At 25.6% G+C, this 19,324-nt stretch overlaps 1 protein-coding gene across 1 annotated transcript; it reads right to left on the bottom strand.

Moving 5' to 3' along the window:
- Positions 1 to 1,860: 1,860 nt before the first annotated feature.
- Positions 1,861 to 11,164, bottom strand: LOC112593303 (histone acetyltransferase KAT2A-like). Its single transcript, XM_025337683.1, has 12 exons — positions 11,048 to 11,164; positions 10,528 to 10,627; positions 9,707 to 9,876; positions 8,722 to 8,856; positions 6,146 to 6,279; positions 5,865 to 6,062; positions 5,680 to 5,774; positions 5,489 to 5,606; positions 4,363 to 4,474; positions 3,032 to 3,222; positions 2,097 to 2,317; positions 1,861 to 2,030 (listed from the first exon to the last, which is right to left on the bottom strand). The coding sequence occupies exons 1-12, from the start codon at positions 11,162 to 11,164 to the stop codon at positions 1,912 to 1,914; spliced, it is 1,710 nt and encodes a 569-aa protein (XP_025193468.1). The 3' UTR covers positions 1,861 to 1,911.
- Between the last annotated feature and the right edge of the window lie 8,160 nt (positions 11,165 to 19,324).

The raw sequence follows: 19,324 nt of genomic DNA, 5'->3' as shown, positions 1-19,324 counted from the left end.
ATAATTTCAAACATTATAATATATAATATATCTTAGCTTATAATATAAGTATTGTAATAACACATTACAGTAAGGTCTCATTAATCCGAACGGAATTTGGGAAACGGATCATTTCGGATTGATACCATTTTGTTCAGATTACTTATGATAAAAAATCAATTTTCTTGAAATTTAAATTTTGAAATTAATCTTTATCAATACTGTATTAATTCATAAAAATTGTTTGTTGAAAAACACAACGAGTACAATCAAAATCATTATAAATATGTATAATATAAAGCCATAAACCAATTATTATGTAAGTACATATATTACATATTATTATGAATTATCATACAGCCGTGTATTAGTATAGCGATGCAGCAATTTCCAAGCCCGTTAGGATTACCACATCTTTTAGATTAGCCTGTATTCGGATTAACAAGACCCTATTTTATTTATAAAATAAATTGTATTAAGCTTATATATATTTTGATATAATATTAATTATTTATTAGAACACTCCAAAATTTCAAACAATATAAATTAACTAATTTTACTTAAGAATTATTATGATAAAACATTATTTAGAATATAAAAGTATGTATTAAAGTTATACTTTATGTATGACCATTGACCATTATAATAGTATTATTATTACTTTTTTTTTTAAATATAGTTTAACCACAGAATAGTTTAACTGATATTATTTGATTACAAATTAAGTAGATAAGGATACAATACAAACAAATTATGTTTTTTTAAATTTTTACTATTTGTGACAACTAATAGTCAAAAACAGAATTTAAAGTCTAATTTTTTAAAATGTAATAATGTCAATAATCCTATTAGGTATATATCTAGCTTAAACATTTTTCTAATTGAATGATAAACTAATATCAAATTTACCTAAACATTGAACAAAGAACATTTTAAACTTAAAACCTTTAATTACCTACCTAAAATACAAGAATAAAACTTAGTTTTAAACAAGATTCTAAACATTATTGAAACATCTAAAAACCTCCTGATAATAAAAACATTTAATTAAATTATAATTACCTTATAATTGATTATACATTTATAATTGACCACAAAAACCATAATTCTTTTAGATTTTGAATACACTAGCAACATCATTGTAAAAGTACAGTTTTTAAGAAAATATTTGATTCCACTCAACCTCAAATAGAGTTTTTAACTGCTCATTTGATAATGAATTTGAAATACTTGTATAAATAGTTTGTTATGAGCCTGTTTTACAGTAAAAACATATTTTAATGAGCAGTATAAGCTTTAGATTTATAAACACGACTTTTAAAATTATTTTTAACTGAATTAACATGATCATGTTCAATAAATTTTTAATTTTTAACGCTGATTATAAAAAAAAGTTTTTTAAGACAGAATGCTGCTTAAATATACATTATTATCTGATTTGTAATTAGAAAACCAAAAATCATATTTTTTAAATTGACAATAAACTAATTTTAAACACCCATTAAAACAATTATTATTAAATCTATATATTATATACCTATGGATTATATTTAGCTTAAATTTATTTTTGGGAGAATATAATGGGAGGGGAAGTTCAAAATTCAAAATTAACTTCTCTAAACATAGCCATGTATTCATCCATTGAAATTTATTTTTCAATGCCTATATAACAGGGGTGGCCAACATGAATAGGTTTGCGGGTCACATAGATAAATACAATGATGCCAAGAACCATTATGTTTATATAACTTGATAATTTTTTATAAGCTAATACCTAAAAATTAAAATTCATAATAATATTAAGTAAATTTTGATTTTGTAAATAAGACGCGAGCCGCATCTGACAATGACAAGAGCCACATGTGGCTCGCGAGCTGCAAGTTGGCCACCTATGCTATATAATATTATAATTTAGAGAATTTCGGTTATTGTTCACTTCTTTAAATTGCAATGCATCAAATTGTAGGAATCTCCATAATGTGTTATATGCTTATTAAATACTGTCTTTGGGATTTTCACTTTTGGACTAAAATTCTGTTTATTGAAAAATTCTAAAAAATAAATAAAATATGATAATTAAATAGTGATTATCGAGTATTATACTTAATAATCTATACCAAATGTTCCTTTATCAGCGTAAACCAGTAAATCCCATATATCATTTTTTATATTATAGTCCTTTAAATAACTCATTAAACGCGATTCATATCCATTAGCATGTAAATCAATTTTGAACACACTTAATATTATTTCAGTGAAACGTTGAGATTTGAATGTGCGGAAATATATTCCACCAACAGGAACACCATCTTCCAACATGGCCAATGTTTGTATTTGTCTAATTACAAAGCAATTACATATAAAAATATTAATATAATAATAGGCTTTTTTAACAATTGAATTTGAATGAATTATTATTTTAAAAATAATTGTTTATATTGTCTGAGAATTTATTTCTTAGCACACTTAATTATAATTTATTCTATGATTTAAAAAAAAAAAAAAAATAATAAAATTGACAACTATAAAACACATATAACAATTATTAATAGTAATTATATGAATAATTTGAATTAGGTTTAATTCCCTAAATATAAATAAAAAAATAAAAGCAATAGAAACAAATTTATCATATACTAATATTCTTTAAATTTAAGAGTTTACAGATATAATTAGAATAGAAAATATTTTTATACTAAATAAGATTTGGAAATTTTAGCAAAAGAATATGATAATGACTAATGAGCATTACTATTTTCACAAAAAAAAAAAAAAGAAAAATATGCATTTAAACAATTTTTTCACTTTTTTTTCTTTGAAAAACAATTATTAAACTTAAAATCATGATAGATAATTTATTTGAATTGAAAAAATAATCAATTAACTGCTAGAGCATATTTAATTAAATAAAGATTTTGTTTCTCATCAGCCATTCAATTATTAAACACTGAGGATAAATACTAAAAACTAATAGTGTACCCATCCTTTAAAAATAAGTTAAATAAGGGATTTTTAAAGTAATAAGTTAACTTTAATATAAGTAACAACATACTTATCTTTTTCCAATTTTGTAACACATATATCTGAAAGTCTTGGTAATCGAGTTAAGTACATCTTTTTTAACTCTTTGCGGCATAACACACATTTTGTAAAATTTGACTTGCAATCAAATACCATCATTTCTATTCCTGCATTTTTGTCTTTTATTTGAGTTTTAGATTTATTCTGGTCTGTCATAAAACCCTAATTAATAAACAATTAATTATTAATAATTACATTTTAAATGTAGTGGGTAGTCAATATTAAATACTTAATATTTAATAACTAATTTAGAAAAAGTTGAAAAAATAAATAATGGTTGGAGAAAAAATAGGTTAAAGGCAAACATAATTTATAATTACATTACTTCTTGTGATTATCAATTTGTGTGTTTAATAGTCAAGTGAATAGTAAAATATATTGCATTAGGCATAATTTTAAATAGGTCACTGAAATAAATTAGTTAAATATACTACAGTGAATTTATTTAACTCATTAGCGCAGAAGTTTTTATAACTGAAATTTTTACCAAAATTTTGCTGAAAATTTCCTGTGAGAAATTAGTTTTTAAAAATAGGTCTATCTACGTTGCATGATCACTGGTTATTGGCTTATAAAATCAATCAATTATTTCACTTTTGTTTTTATAATCCCTAACCACCACATAAAGACTCTACTATTCGCTCTATTCTAGACAACAGGCATTCCTACCCTTGTCTTTTATAGTGTTGACTTAGATTCTTATTTTACTTCTTCCTTTCTTAGCAGCATAGTTAACATTGCTCATCTCCTATGATTACTCTTATTTTGTATCTCTGTTTACACCACAAAAAACCTATAACTTTTTTACATTTTATTACATTTCATTTTTTATGAAGACAATTGTCACAAAACTACCTTTCTATTTTACTTAAACTTAATTTAATGTATTCTGTTTACATTTTTGCGATTACATACCTACTTTTAATTTCCTATTATACACTGTCTTACTAATACCTATACTATACCATGCATTATAAATTGTATACTTTATCAAATACCATAGATTATAAAATAAAGAAAAGGTCAACAAGCAAGATTCCATTCTTCAAATCCTCAACCTCGTAAATACGCTATTGCTGTCACTAGTCTTATCAAAAAAAACTTTTTATAATAACATCTTGTATGTCTAATTTTAGCACATTTGTTCCATTAAATCAACACACTTAAAATTATGATATAATTATATAACTAAAGTAAAAAAGCTAGACTATTTGGCTAACTTAAGGTTATAGAACAAAAAAAAAAATTAATTATCATGACATTTTTAAATATATTTTAAAAATTATTTTATCAAGAATTTACCTTTAAAGATGTATTGGGACCAAAATCAATACACATACTTTCAAACGCCTCTATAAGTTTATCTATTAATACATAATTGTTATAATTTTCGTCTGGCACTCGTTTCACAACTCTAAAATCATTTATAAAAAATAAATTTTTATTTTAACTTATCTAGACTTATGTCTAGATAAACTTTAAATAATTAAAATGATCAATATAAAAAATTACTTACATTTTGTTTTCTAATGTAATATATTTAAATAATTACTAGTCATACTCACGTGTTATAAAATCTTAATACCTACCATTTTTCAAATTTATAATTATGCAGTTTGATTTGAAACAATTTAATTTCTAAGTATAATATTTTTAGTGAATAAATTATTAATTACCTAAGAATTTTTATCATTTGATAATAACTATGACAAATCCTTAATTTTTATTAATTTTATTTTTTAATACAATACATAAAGACAATGTCTATATTTAATTTGTGTATTTGATAATTTGGACTAAAACATATTACAGATAAAGCTCTTAAAACAAATTTAAAGATCAATGATGTAGCATACAAGTAATTTAGAAGATCAGCACAAATTTTTGTCCAAAAAAAGCAGTGATTTTTGAATTTTAAATAGTTGAGTTCAAATTCAACACAATTATTACAGAGACTTCTTTAATCAATACCTACTGTACAGAAGAGCAGTCAACTACTTTATTTTTTTTTAATAATAAAAATAGTAATTTGTTGTATCCAGTATCCTATTCATGTGTACACAGATATTTTTAAGCTAATTGTGTACACATTAAAGTCTTGTCTATTTGAACTCAACTAACTACAAAAGAGTAATTGTTAACAATTGTAATTAGTCTAAAGTGTAAGACTAGTGAAGTATTATATTAATTAATATAAATGTAAATATTTAATTAAAGGTATAGGTTGAAAAGAGTAACACAAGAAGTTAAAGTTTCATACAATGAATAATAAATTATTATATATAGGTACCTACCTATTAAATAAAATATTTCATAGCTTATTTAATTTAGTATATTTTTTTTTATGATTAGAATTTATAATAATATCAATCCTTGTAAAATGTAGTTAGTCTGCTAGTTGTAAATAAAAATTAGAAATAATATTTACCCATTTGTTAAACAACTACTTTTGTATATTCTTCCTTGTGTCTTTTTTTCATTTAAATGCATTATGGTTTCATTTAAATGATTTTGGATCAGTTCAGTTAATTTGGAATTTAAATTATCTAGATATAAAATGGATTAAAAGTAACAGAGATAACTAATATGTGTATTGTGTAACTAAAATAAGTAGCATACCTAACACGTTTTTTGGATAAGGCGTATGTGTGTGATTTAGGTTCCAGATGGGTGAATCAAGAGCATACACTTCGAATTCGAATAACTCCAAAAACCTGAATCAAAAATAAAATTATGTTTTATCATAATGCCATAATGGTATCATAATTTTTATTGAAAAAATATTTATTTTTAAATTTAATAACCTTGGCAACATTTTGAGCTTTACGCATCTTTTACTGAAGGTAAAATCATTTATTTCATTTAGAAAACTCTCGGCAATAGATGTTCTGAATGGCCCTATAGTGTATCTTAAAACATCTTGACCAAATACCATACTGCTTGTTAGTCTTGGTCTTGATAGTGATTGAATAGAATTGGGAAATAAAAAATTCTCTTTATACCTAAAAAATATAACTGAATTCATTAGTTTACAACTTATTTTGGTAAAACACTGCAAAAAGAAAATAATAAATGTATTAAATACTTCTGATAATAAGATTCATAACTCCTGTTGTATCGTATTCTATTGAAAGATGAAAGTTCCTCAGATGTATACCATACCCATTGATCAAAACTTTTCAATATCATTTTTACAATTTGAAAAGCAACTTTTACATGCTAGAACATATTATTTATTATTTTTATAATTTAATATACTTCAAATAAAAAACCAATATATTTAAAATTAAACTATTGAGGTTTGGGACATTTTTAGTTGTTTATCATTCTTAATCACAAAGATAATAATATTTTTTTTTTTTTTAACATAATGACAAACTATATTTAATTTTGCATATTTTCCCAACAATATGATGTTTAAATAAAAAAACAGTTTGTTTAGAGATATATTCTATTTCTATTCCATTAAAACAAAATCCAAAATCACAACCAAAATCTCTAAACAAATGATTTTTAAGTGTTTATTAAAACATTTTTATATAATTTTAAATAATTATAAATTATATGTTTATAAAATTTTATTTTTTATTTTACCATGATAATTTCTTAAGGTCATTGCTTTTAAAATAACACATTCTGTAACTGAATATTTTTATTTTTATTAGCAATATAGACTATAGTATAAATAATATTGTTATAACTTATAACATAATAATCAGGAATACCTACTTAGTACTCACATGCATATATTATCTTTGTTTTATTAATTTAAGATATAACAAATTAGAAAAACCCATTTTTCTATTAATTTTAATACTAGGGTAAATTGACTATCAATTAATGATTGTTAATTTTTAAATTCCCATAAAAAACTATAATTAAATTTAAATATCATAAAAATCATACCAGATTAATATTTTAAATGTTAATTTTGATTAAAGGCCAATTTATACTTTAATATAAAAATATTAAAAATATATATATGTATGTAAAAAAATATAAAAAAGTAAAATGGATTCTTCTAGATGTAAAATTTTCTAAATTATGTGTAGATAAGCCGTGCGCAACCTATGTGGTTGGTATTTTGAACAGTAACTACATCTAGTAATCATGGCTGAAGAACTCTTTTAGTCTATTTCTATTTTTTACTACTTTAAAACTTAATCTAGTTTTCTATGTTGCTATAATAATATTTAATGTTTGATGGTTTTTTTTCTATCATGTTTTATAATATTATAAAAAGAGAAATGACATAAATATTTATTGAAATTTTACATTAATAGTAAAATTATGATAATAATGAGTAATGAAATTTTTAGAAATTTATAATAATGAAAGTTTAATGTTTATATTTATTTAATCCTAAGAAAGTCAATAATTTTGAATATCTTATAAACTTAAATATCCTTATTTGAATTAAATGTTTTTTACTCCGTCACAACCCATAGGACTTTTGTTAGATAGAAATACAAAATAAATCTATATCAACAAATTTTGGTTTAAAAAAAATGAATGCTTATTAAAATTGTTTCCTCTTACTATATAATTTGAACAAAATGTTTATTTTAATTAATTTTTATCAACTGTTATAGCATTATTTACCCATATAATTAAAATGTATTAAATTAAAATAAGAAAATTATTTTTAAAATAATATATTGTGTAGTGTAATCAAATATTAGAGACAATTTAATTCAAGTAATCTTAGATATAATATTGTAAACTCCCACTAGGGGCAACACTGTTGTTGTCACTAACACTGCTGGAGCCTTTACTAGTGAAAGGGTGTCTAGTTGTGATATTGTTTTACATAGTTAGTTCATCGATGACCTATGCCGTTGCGAGGTGTGTCGACTTTGATGAAGTATATGATTTTATCTATTAAAGCATAAGTATTTGTTATTTTTTGCAGAAACATTCTTGATAATTAACAATATTATTACTTTAACAAAAACAATTTTGATAACTTTTATTCAAACCTATGATGTTTTTAATAAAAAAAATCTGCTTTTTTAATTTCTTTGTGAGTTTAATCATTTACAATAAAATAACAAAATATCACAAAATGTATTATTCTACTAATGCCGTGACAGATTAATTTGGGCTCACTTTTATCAGGTAGATCAATATGCTTACTCATGACATAAACATTATTAGAATTAAAAACTAGGTTACACAAGCACTATCTAATATTATATGTATATAAAAATTCATGATCAAATCCTAAATCAGAAAGTAGTAATTGACTAAAAATAATCATGTAGCAACATAGAAAACTAGATTAAGTTATAATATACAAGTGATAGGAGACTCAAAGCTTAGCTAACTCAATCGATAAAGCATAAGACTCTCATGATTTTAAGTCCAAGAGAAATGATTTTTCTTTTAAATTATTTTATTTTATAATATTTGTTCATTTAATTAAATATTAACAGTTATGATTTTATAATAAAAATGTATACTATTTGTTATTATGTAGGTACTGTTTTTTATAGTAATCAATTCGCTAGAAGGTTATTATTTCATTAAAAATAATTTTAAATAATCTAACATTGATAGAAAATAAGAATATGTTTTCATAAATTATTTATTTTTTTAATTTGTTAGTTATGACTAGGAGTATGCTGTTATTTATTTTATATAATATTATTAAATACTTACTTGAGGATTAAGTAAAAACTTATACAAGCAAAAGTTCTTTAAAATCTCAATTATAGTTGGAGACTCAAATGGCACTATTTCAATTGGATCTTTGATTACAACTAAAGAATCAGGAGAAATAAAATTCTTTATTTCCTAGATCATAAACAAACGCAATAAATTAATAAAAAACAAGTAAGTATTTGGAGTTATGGAACTTAAAGCATTTGTACAATCATTGGAAAACTACAAAACAAATCTATTTTTATTCAATAAAATTTAAAACTAAATTGAATTGAAAACATATCAGTTTAAGGTATTAATAGTCCTAGAGGAATTAAATAATATACAAGCCAATGGCTTACCACGCATTCATCACAGTATCATATACAAGTTAATAAAAATAAATCAAGTAGTTTTTCTTTCCATTTGGGTAAATTGTAAATTAGAGTTTTAAATTATTTGGAATATATGTATATGTTAAATGATGATTTAAAAAAAGTTGTATTGAATAAAAACTTCTTATAAAATATACAAATTTAAATATTTATACTTCTAACATAAATATCATATGCAAGTTCACGGTCAGGCTGTCTATTGTGTAATGTACAAAATTGAGCTTGGCCAAACTACAAATTTTACAGTAGATTTTGGTTAACGGTTATAACAGTCAATTCAATAGACAATGTAGCTATGAACTAGGCTTAGTAGTATTATATAGCATTTATTTATTACAAAAAACAAAAGGTAAAAAAACTACAAGATAAACTATTATGTTTTTTAACTCTAATAATCAAAAAACTGTAACATTATGCGATACCTGATAATATTTATTTAATTATTTCTAATAATAAATAATCTAATTTTTAAATTCATTATTTATAAATTATTATAAATAAAGTATCCAAATTCATTATTTTTGTTTTTAATAACATATTAAAAAATTAAGTGCTCAAATTCTGAACCTTGACTAAATAAATTACTTATAATGATAAAATGAACTTACATGATATACGAATTCTTTACATTTTTGTAGTAATAATTTTTTTTGATCATCAGAAGGCAACGTTGATAGATATTCTATTTCATCTCTTACGTTTTCAAAATCAAATATTAACCGCATTAAAGAGTTCAACATATTTTCTGAAGCATTTATCAAATGTGAGATATGGTCACCTAAATAAAACATTAATTATACAAAACAAAAATTCAAAATCTTTAATGTATATAAAGGTTATATGCAAAAGAAGAAAAATAATCACAATGAATATTATTAATATTAATAATAATATAATAAAATAATACAATATTATTATTTATTATATTTCAATTCGCAAAATAGCAGTAAGCGTTAATTTTAAACAAAATACAAATGACACTATTTTTGATAATTTTGAAAACTTCATTTATGCGATAAGCTCGATTTTTATATTTTTTTAGCATATGATTTGTGCAGTTACTACTTCTGCCTACTATTCCTTATAGATATTCACTTATTGATAATGTCATTAAAAATTAGGAATAATTGTTTCATGTTTGCTTTATGTTAAAATATTGAATTGATGTTTTTTTTAAATGAATTGTACAGTTAATTTGCTAGAAGGTGATATGTATACAACATAAGTTATATATACTTCAATTATTTTTTGTAATTGACATAAATAGTTAAATATTTTTTTCGTATTAAAAATGTATTTATCATGTTTTACTTTATTTGTCTCTACCTTTTATATAATTTATACAACAGAGTAATAGTTAAAAGTGTAAGATAAAAAAAAAATAAAATTTATCATGACATGTTTATATAATATTATAATAGATACTTACATAATCCATGTTTACAATCTTTATGAGCACATGGAGTATTCAACTGTGGTTGTTTAATTTTCTCATCACAGGTCCATCCACGGCAGGCACATTTTAAAATCTATAAATTTAAATATTTTAATAATAACTCATAGTTAGGTTGTTTCATAGCTCATCAATATGCAATTATTTAAACATTTAACACAGAAACTTTTTGTGTAATTGTGTATTAATGTATACAAAATATGTTTAATAATTAAAAAGCATTTAATGTTATACTTGACTAAAAGCGGGTGTTTAATGAATATAAGAATGCCGTAAGTATCCATGTATTAAATACCAATGCTATAAATGCGATTGGATCTAAACATCGACTAGAATTAATTTATATAATAATATAATCAATGTATACGATAAATTCAAAAAAATATATTTTCCTACGGTCACACAGACTTAAGATTATGAACTTTTAAGAATGCTAAATAATACTAATAATAAAAATTCACTTATATATATATTGATGTAGTAAAAACTATCGTACCCGACACGGCATATAATTTGAGATCTTAATGAGCTTCTTTGCTCTGTTGTACATCACCATCACCGACGGCTCTTCACGCTGTCTGAATGCTAAAATCGTTTCGTTGATATCGCCCATCTTCCGATGTATTGTTATGCAACAACCCCGCAACGACCAACTAGCGACGATATTTCAACGTTGTTTTAATTCAAACGTTACGTCGTATTTTTTTTTGCACCGGATTAATGGTTCTGCAGACAACTACGATTGTATGATGAACGTAATACTATTAAAATCACATTAATTAGACGTATTAGATGATATTAGTAGCATTAAAACATGAATAATAATATTTAGGTAGGTACCTACTTGCCAATTGGTTGAAGGTATAAATGTATACGGTTTTAAAGTGTAACCACTGCACCGTCTGCAAACAATGGTATTTGGTTAAAAAGCAACAAGCGATGGCGCGTTATGTGTTATTTATATTACCTACAGGTGTAATATTTACGTTGATGGATAAAGAACGGTATGACAAGCGGACCGAAAGCCGTACGCGAATAAAATGTATACAGCTCCAACCGCGACCGTGTGTATCGGTATTCCAAAAGAAGTGATAGTAGTAGTAGAAGTAGTAGGATTAATAATAGTAATAGAAGTAATAGTAGAAGTACGAAACAGAAAGGGTGCACCGACGACGAAAACTTATGACCGGACAACTGACTCGCGACTCGCTAGACTTGACTGGAGAAGTATTCCGCAGGAAATGCGCAACAATGTCGAAGACTCAGCAGGAGCTTCCAGCGCTGCCCGTTTTGTTCGAAAAACACGTATAGGTGGCGTTCAGCTCCGCCGCACATACTCCTTGACAGCATTCATACTATTTCAGGTGCACGCCCCACGCAGATCCTGCAAAATAATGGCCCGGGCCACCCTACCTGCGGCGACATCCTCCCCCTTCCCACCACTTTCTTTCATCCTTAACCGATGCCGCTATCGTTTCCAATTTAATCCGTGTCCCATGACAATATATATAAAATAAAAACATTATAGGGGATGCACAAACAACTGTGAACAATTTCAAAACATTAGAACCTTCACACTATATACATATTAACAACAATTATTATTCTAAGCACATAATTTGTTTATATTGTACTTTATTTCAATATGAATAAAACAATTACAGCTTGACAAAATAAAATAGTCACAGTTATTTTAAAACGATGGATTTTTATTCAATAAATTAAATGAATTTTAATTGGGATGTTAAGATTCACCCTCTCGAATACCCAACTCATTAATACCATTGTCCATATTACAATTATTTTTATTGACAAAAAATATAAAATTACATACATACAAAAACTTTATCAAGCAATAAATAATTTTTTTTTTAAACAACCTATACAGATTTTCCAAACTCAAATTTGAATATCTTCCTTCTTTTATATTTTTTAATTTAATTTTAAAATAAAATTATTTTGAAATACAGTTTGTTTAGTTCATGAGCTTTTTTAAAAAAATTACGGTCCAATCATCGCTTCTAATTGATATATAAATATAATATTTTAGTGATTTAATAATCGTTACATTCAAAAAAAAAAAATGTATATTGTAGCCCATTTCCAAGCGGCCGAACATGCATTTCAAAAATACCCTTCCTGTTATAAATTTTAGTTGCATATGCATAAATGCATTTAATTTTACATCCATTAATTGATATGTATAATAAATATTTTTCAGAAGAGGGAGTAATCTCTATAATCCATTGCAATTGTTGAACTATTTCTTCGGGAGTATTAATTAAGAGTTTATGGTTGTTAGATTAATTTTTCAAATCCTTTTTTTTTTTTTGCTAATTTATTTAAAAAAATTTGATTTAATAAATGTTTGAACAAGCATTCAATTCCTACACTACAGTATCAAGTAAAAGATTACATAAGTTAATTGCTAAAAATTATGTGTGCCATACTCAATAAAAGAAAAGATACTTATATTATTTCTTATTTATAGTGAATAAAGTTATTTAGGTAAATTCCTACAATAATCGTATTGTTTTTTTTTTTTGTATATTTACTTTTTTTTAGATATTAGCATCTATTTGGTAACATTTCATTTATAAAATAAAATTTATTTATTTATTTTAAAACTATTTATAAAATGAAATGAGTTAGAATAATATATTTTTGTATTACATTTTAATGTATAAATTATTATATTATATTAATATTAATTTATATAATTATACATAATATGTCTATTATCATTATTTTTGTGGACTATCGTTGTAAATCATTTTATAGCAGGTACCTGAATCGCTGACCGTTCGGACGAAACCGATATTGCGTAACAAAAACAATTAGACAACGATAAATCGAGGGCCCGGCCGCCCGAGTAATTGGTATAGTACTGGATACAAGTCAAATGTACAATTTAACAGTATAGTTGTAACAGCCTGGCCCCTACCGGTTTTAAACAATTATCATGTCCGGTAAGTTATAGTGTCATATTATTTTTTTGTACGCGTTTTCCATGAACCTTATGCATTAAACGAATCAAATATATACCTTTTGTTATGTTTTCATTTAATATTATATATTATATACTCCAAAAATCAAAGGCTGCAGAATATAACTTTTATTATAAAAAAAAATAATAATTTAAATAATTTTACCAACAATCATAATAATTTATTTTTTTACAATTATTTAATAATTGTAAAAAAATAAAAAATATATAACAATTAGTGAATAACGTATAGATATAACGAGTTCAACTATAACAGAATAATGTAAATCGTAATAGCGTTAAAATTGTTAGACTTTTACATAGATCTTATATGGATTTGTATCATTTAAATAATGGACATAAAATGTATATTACATTATTTTTAATAGTATTATTGTTTTTTTTTTCTTATATTATTCGTTAATCGTCGTCGTTGTCGTCGCCACCACCGCCGCAATGAAAGTAATGGGAATGGATGAGTGGTGGATCGGAAAACATAATACGATAATTTACGATATTTTCGTTGCGTACGCAAAATCGGTCTTAAAAGTACTTGAACATTTTTAATTATAACTTTTAAGCCACCCAACCTATCTGCTTGCGAGATCCTCTGTTCCCATCAGCACAATATTTCTGATCGATTGATACCTTATACGACTTTATGTGTTCAGTCGTTTGCCCTGTAGAATAGGCCGATGGATTAACAAAAATTAGCATGATATTTCAATGGTTATACAACTCGGTTTTTAGTATTATGAGTTTGTGGCTACTACGCTATTCTTTTTACTTAGCTTCAAAGGCGTATTTACAATTTTGGCGCACTTTTTTTCACCTAAAAAAAATTTCGAGGAAGGGGAGGCTGATCAATATTTACACATCGATGGTTTACCTAAAATAAAAAGGTCATCGATGATAATAAAATAAACTTAGCACAATAATATCTTATTTTTTCTTAATAATATTACTTTTGTAGCACGCAGTGCTCTCTTTACAATTTAGCGCCCGCAGGCAATTGCCCCCCTTCATCCCACCTAAATACGCCAATGCTTAGCTCGCACCACTACCGTCTCGCTGGATAATAATTCATGACTAATTTTAAGTTTTAATAATACTTGTTATACATTATAAAATACACCATACAAAGTTATTATTTAATAACATAGCATTAAACATACGATAAATAAAATAAACCATTGAACATAATAATACGTTCACACCACAATACGCCGCATTATATGACGAAATTTTATTGAATAATTATATTAATTATATCAGGGCTTGAAAACGTTATAATAACGTTATATTTGACAAAAAACGATTGAAATTTGTAAACGTTATTATAACGGAAAACGATTAACATATAGATAATTAAATAACACGAAACAAAACATAACGATTAACAAAATATATGATATATCATCATATATAAAGTATACCATTGAAAAAAAAAATAAAATAATTTCAACTATTTATATAATAAATTATAAAATATAATAAAAATTTTAATTCTAAATAACGATAAACGCAAAAGTTGAATAACGTTTTAATTATTGTAAATAAAGTAAAACGACATTTTTTTTTCAAATGCAGGCCCTGATTTATATAAATATTGAATAAATTATAAGAATAGTTTATTATGTTTAAATACATTATTAAAAATTTAAAACGTAGGCTAAATTAACATCTTGTTGGATTTTAAGAATGCAAATATTAATTTTACGTATTCCAAATTTCAAATGACACCGCTGTCTCATAAACCTACGCATTAAAATGTATCTGACATAATTAATTTTAAAAAATCAACAAATGGCCACAGTTATAATAATGATAAAAATATTTAATACAATTACAAGTATTATCGTTGTACTTGTCATCAGTGTTATCTACGCTCGACTTTTAAGGAAAAATTAATTAATATATACTCAAAACACGTTCCGGTAAAAAAATATTGTAGATATTACTGAACACGATAGTATGTCAGTATACAGATGTATACTATTATCACACTATTGCAGTAATATAATATTAATGTATTATCATATTTTCCATTATTGCAGGGCTATATAAAAATATAAGCTTTCATCGTAAAAATGATATATTAGGTACACAAAAATGTTAAACTGACAGCACTTTATTATCTTTACATAGCAACGTGGGCTGGCAATACGTACTCCTTGCCACCCATAATCTGGCCGGGTAAGAGCTGATATAGAAGAGAGTAAAAGGTCACGCACGTGTCAGTTTTCGGCGCTTGCAGGATATCGATTTATGTCCAAATAAAAGGGCTGGCATTTAATTACAGTAGGGTTGCGGGAGAAGAGTTTTAGAAATGAACTTTACACTGAATTATTATTTATTGTATAGTTTATATATATATGTATCATACAAAAATAATAGTATATTATGCCAACCAATCTACCTGTACTATTCATCGAATAAGACGTATTTGTATTAGTAAGACTGACATATCATCATTCACCAGAGTCCGTTTGTAATTATAGCTTATTATCAAATTCTATAAAAGGAATTTTTACTCGAGACATTTTTATTCATCTTCCTACATAATATACAGTGTAATTACTGAATAGGGAATACTCTCGGTTACCGAAATATCGTCCCCTATTCGGAGGTGTCCACTATTCAGAGGGAGTGAAATGATGGAGTATGAAATTGGAATGGTACGCGCGCGTTTTTAGTTTACCTACAATGAATAAATTCGTACACGCCACTCCGACAACGGCGACAACGGCGCATTTTCCTTGTCGGTATGGCGCGTATGAGCGTATTCAAGGCCGGCAAAAGCTATGGGCGCCAAACTCAAAATTGTTTTTTTTCAATTTATGGTTTGCTACGCATTTATACAATATATGCAATTTGAATTATTCATTAATCTAATGTCGTTTTAATTGAAGATGCATCTGCAATTGTTTCATGTTTGTATAATGTAGAAATATATCAGTGCATCGATATACCGCAGGTAGATGGTCGTAATAATTATTTTCATATACCTAATATTTACCATTTATAAATAAATTCATACAACTTGACGATTACGTTTAGATTCTTTAGAAAAATCGTGGCGGTAATACCTATTTGGACCTTACAGCGAAAATACCGCAGTGTGGCGTAAATCAAAGACACATTTGTCTGAAATACATTAGTACACTACACACACAATTATTGTTTTCGACGAATTCTCGCTACGTACGCCGTACGGTCTACTGTGTAATATCAAATGTATAAACTAACAAATAATTGTCAACAGGTAATCAATATTCATATACTTTGTTTAGTAAATTTGTACATAATATTATGATTTCTTATTTACAATAAGTTCCGTTCTCTGGTTGTCTTAGTTAATTAATAATTAGTTAAACACGGTATTATATTATATTATTATATTTATATTATAGACAGTGATGGCGTAAAATAATATATTTGATTTGATATTTTTTAGCAGTCTATAATATAATAGTTTGGGCTGCGACGACTGTTTGTTATAAACTATAATATTATAGAGTGTATTGTGATATTGCTATCACACAATAATTCGTGTGGTCTATTGACTATTTATAATAATATTATATTTTAATTATTATTTTATTATATGAATTTTCTTTTTACGAAATGCTGCAATTTTATAATTTTATAAATAATACGTATAACTTTATTACAATATTTTATGATCAGGTAATAAAGTTTAAAGTTATGTTACAAAATACATACTAATTTTATTTAACTTACTAACTTAATTTTACTTCTATTCAAACTAGGCGGGGACAGGAAGGGAGGGTTGTAAGGATGCCAAAACATGGTTTCGCCCAGGGCGCCAATACTTCTTACGCCGTCCATGATCGTATTTAATGAAAACTAAAAACGCGGGCGTACGATACGCGTCCATGTGTAACGGACCTTAATTTTTTAACTGTATAGATACTTAAATACCTTTATAAATGAATAATGAATTCCTTCTATAGCTCATAAACAAATATGATATATGATTTAACCGTAATTAATTATTGGTCTAGTTACTATTCTTAACTAAAAATATTTTGTAGGTTTTTAACACGTTCACTGCTGACTATAATTTGATATACCTGTCACTATGCTGACGAAAATTGGGATGTTTAGGTAACAGATAAAACTGGATAAACCAAAATCTAAAATTAGAATTATCAAGGTACGACTAGCACAAAACGATTAAACAATACTTGAAGATAACGCTGACGAAAACTTATTTGTTTATCCGTAACGCTGATAAAATTATAAAGAAAAGAAAAATCATATATTGATGACGCCAATTGGCGTCATCAGCATACGGGAACAATGCTAAATGACGCCAATTGGCGTCATCAGCAGTGAACGTGTTAAGTAATATATATATCACTTTTATAACCAACAAATTCAATTTATGATAAATATTATTTACAATTATACGAAATGTATTCAAATCTTCTAAAGCTCTAAGCATTCACGCTATAGTTATGATGTATAGAATACTTAATAATTTATCTATTTTAATTAGAGCTAATTATACACTCACTAATAACAATTTTTCAGCAACTTTCCAGGAACATTAGTCAACGTTTTGGTACCAAATATTATTCTTCTAACGTAGAATCTCGATTTCTGACACGGTAAAAAAAAAAATAAAAACAACATATAATCGGTACAAAAACTAATACAAATTACGTCAAACAAATGAATACACGAAAAATGTTAACTGTTCAACACTAATATTACACGATGATTAATGTTATTATGTTTCGATAGTTTCCTATTAAATTATCAAACGATATAATATATCGGAATATCATAGATTTTATATTACAAGTATTCTGATATTCAGCAATAATATTATTTTGTCATTTTTAGACATTCTGTATGGTCTGATCACAATTAAGTGTAAATATAATTTTACAAGCAATATTTTTCAATTCCATTAATTATTTGTATAAGCATTAAAATCCTACTAATAATAATAATATGTTCACAATAATGACATAAGACGATCGAGCGTAAGGCCCGTTTCACACGGCGCATACGATACGTCACGTACGAACGCGCCCGCGTGAAGCGGGCCCATAATGACAGACACACATCATTGAATTCGTTTGTTACCAAATATAATAATAATATATCGTATTGACATTTGGAGCTTTTCGCATATTTTTTGTCATTTTTTGTTATTCTGTATAGTCTGATCCCAATTAAGTGTAAACATTATTTTACAGGCAATATTTTTCAATTTCATTGATTTGTATAAGCATTAAAATCCTACTAATAATTATGTTCACAATAATTGCTAGACGATCAAGCGTAAGGTCCGTTTCACGTTGGCGCGCATCGTACGCCCACGTTTTTAGTTGAATAAGTTCATACGCGCCACTCCGACGACGACGCAACTTATTCAATGTAAACTAAAAAACGAGCGCATACGATACGCGCCCGTGTGAAGCGGGCCTATTATAATGATTAATGACAGATACACATTACATACATCATTGAATTCGTTTGTTACTAAACATAATAATATTATATCGTATTGGCATTATTTGAAGCTTTTCGTTTTCCATTAACAGTAAAGTCAATGATTTAAACGGTTTTATTATAATAATTATAATAAAAATTATTAATATATATATATATATATATCAGTGGTTTTCAAACTGGGTGCCGCGAGTATGCACTAGGTGTGCCGCGGTTTTTCCATAAATTACCGATTGCATTGAATTGCGATATAAGAAAATAAATGCTTTCAATCTCTATGGATTTGATATATATTTA

Source organism: Melanaphis sacchari, unplaced genomic scaffold (genome assembly GCF_002803265.2).
Source record: "Melanaphis sacchari strain LSU unplaced genomic scaffold, SCAv2.0 Contig1_pilon_pilon, whole genome shotgun sequence".
Lineage (NCBI taxonomy): Eukaryota > Metazoa > Arthropoda > Insecta > Hemiptera > Aphididae > Melanaphis > Melanaphis sacchari.
Note: the sequence above shows the minus strand (reverse complement) of the source record. Positions and strands in the feature narration are given on the sequence as shown.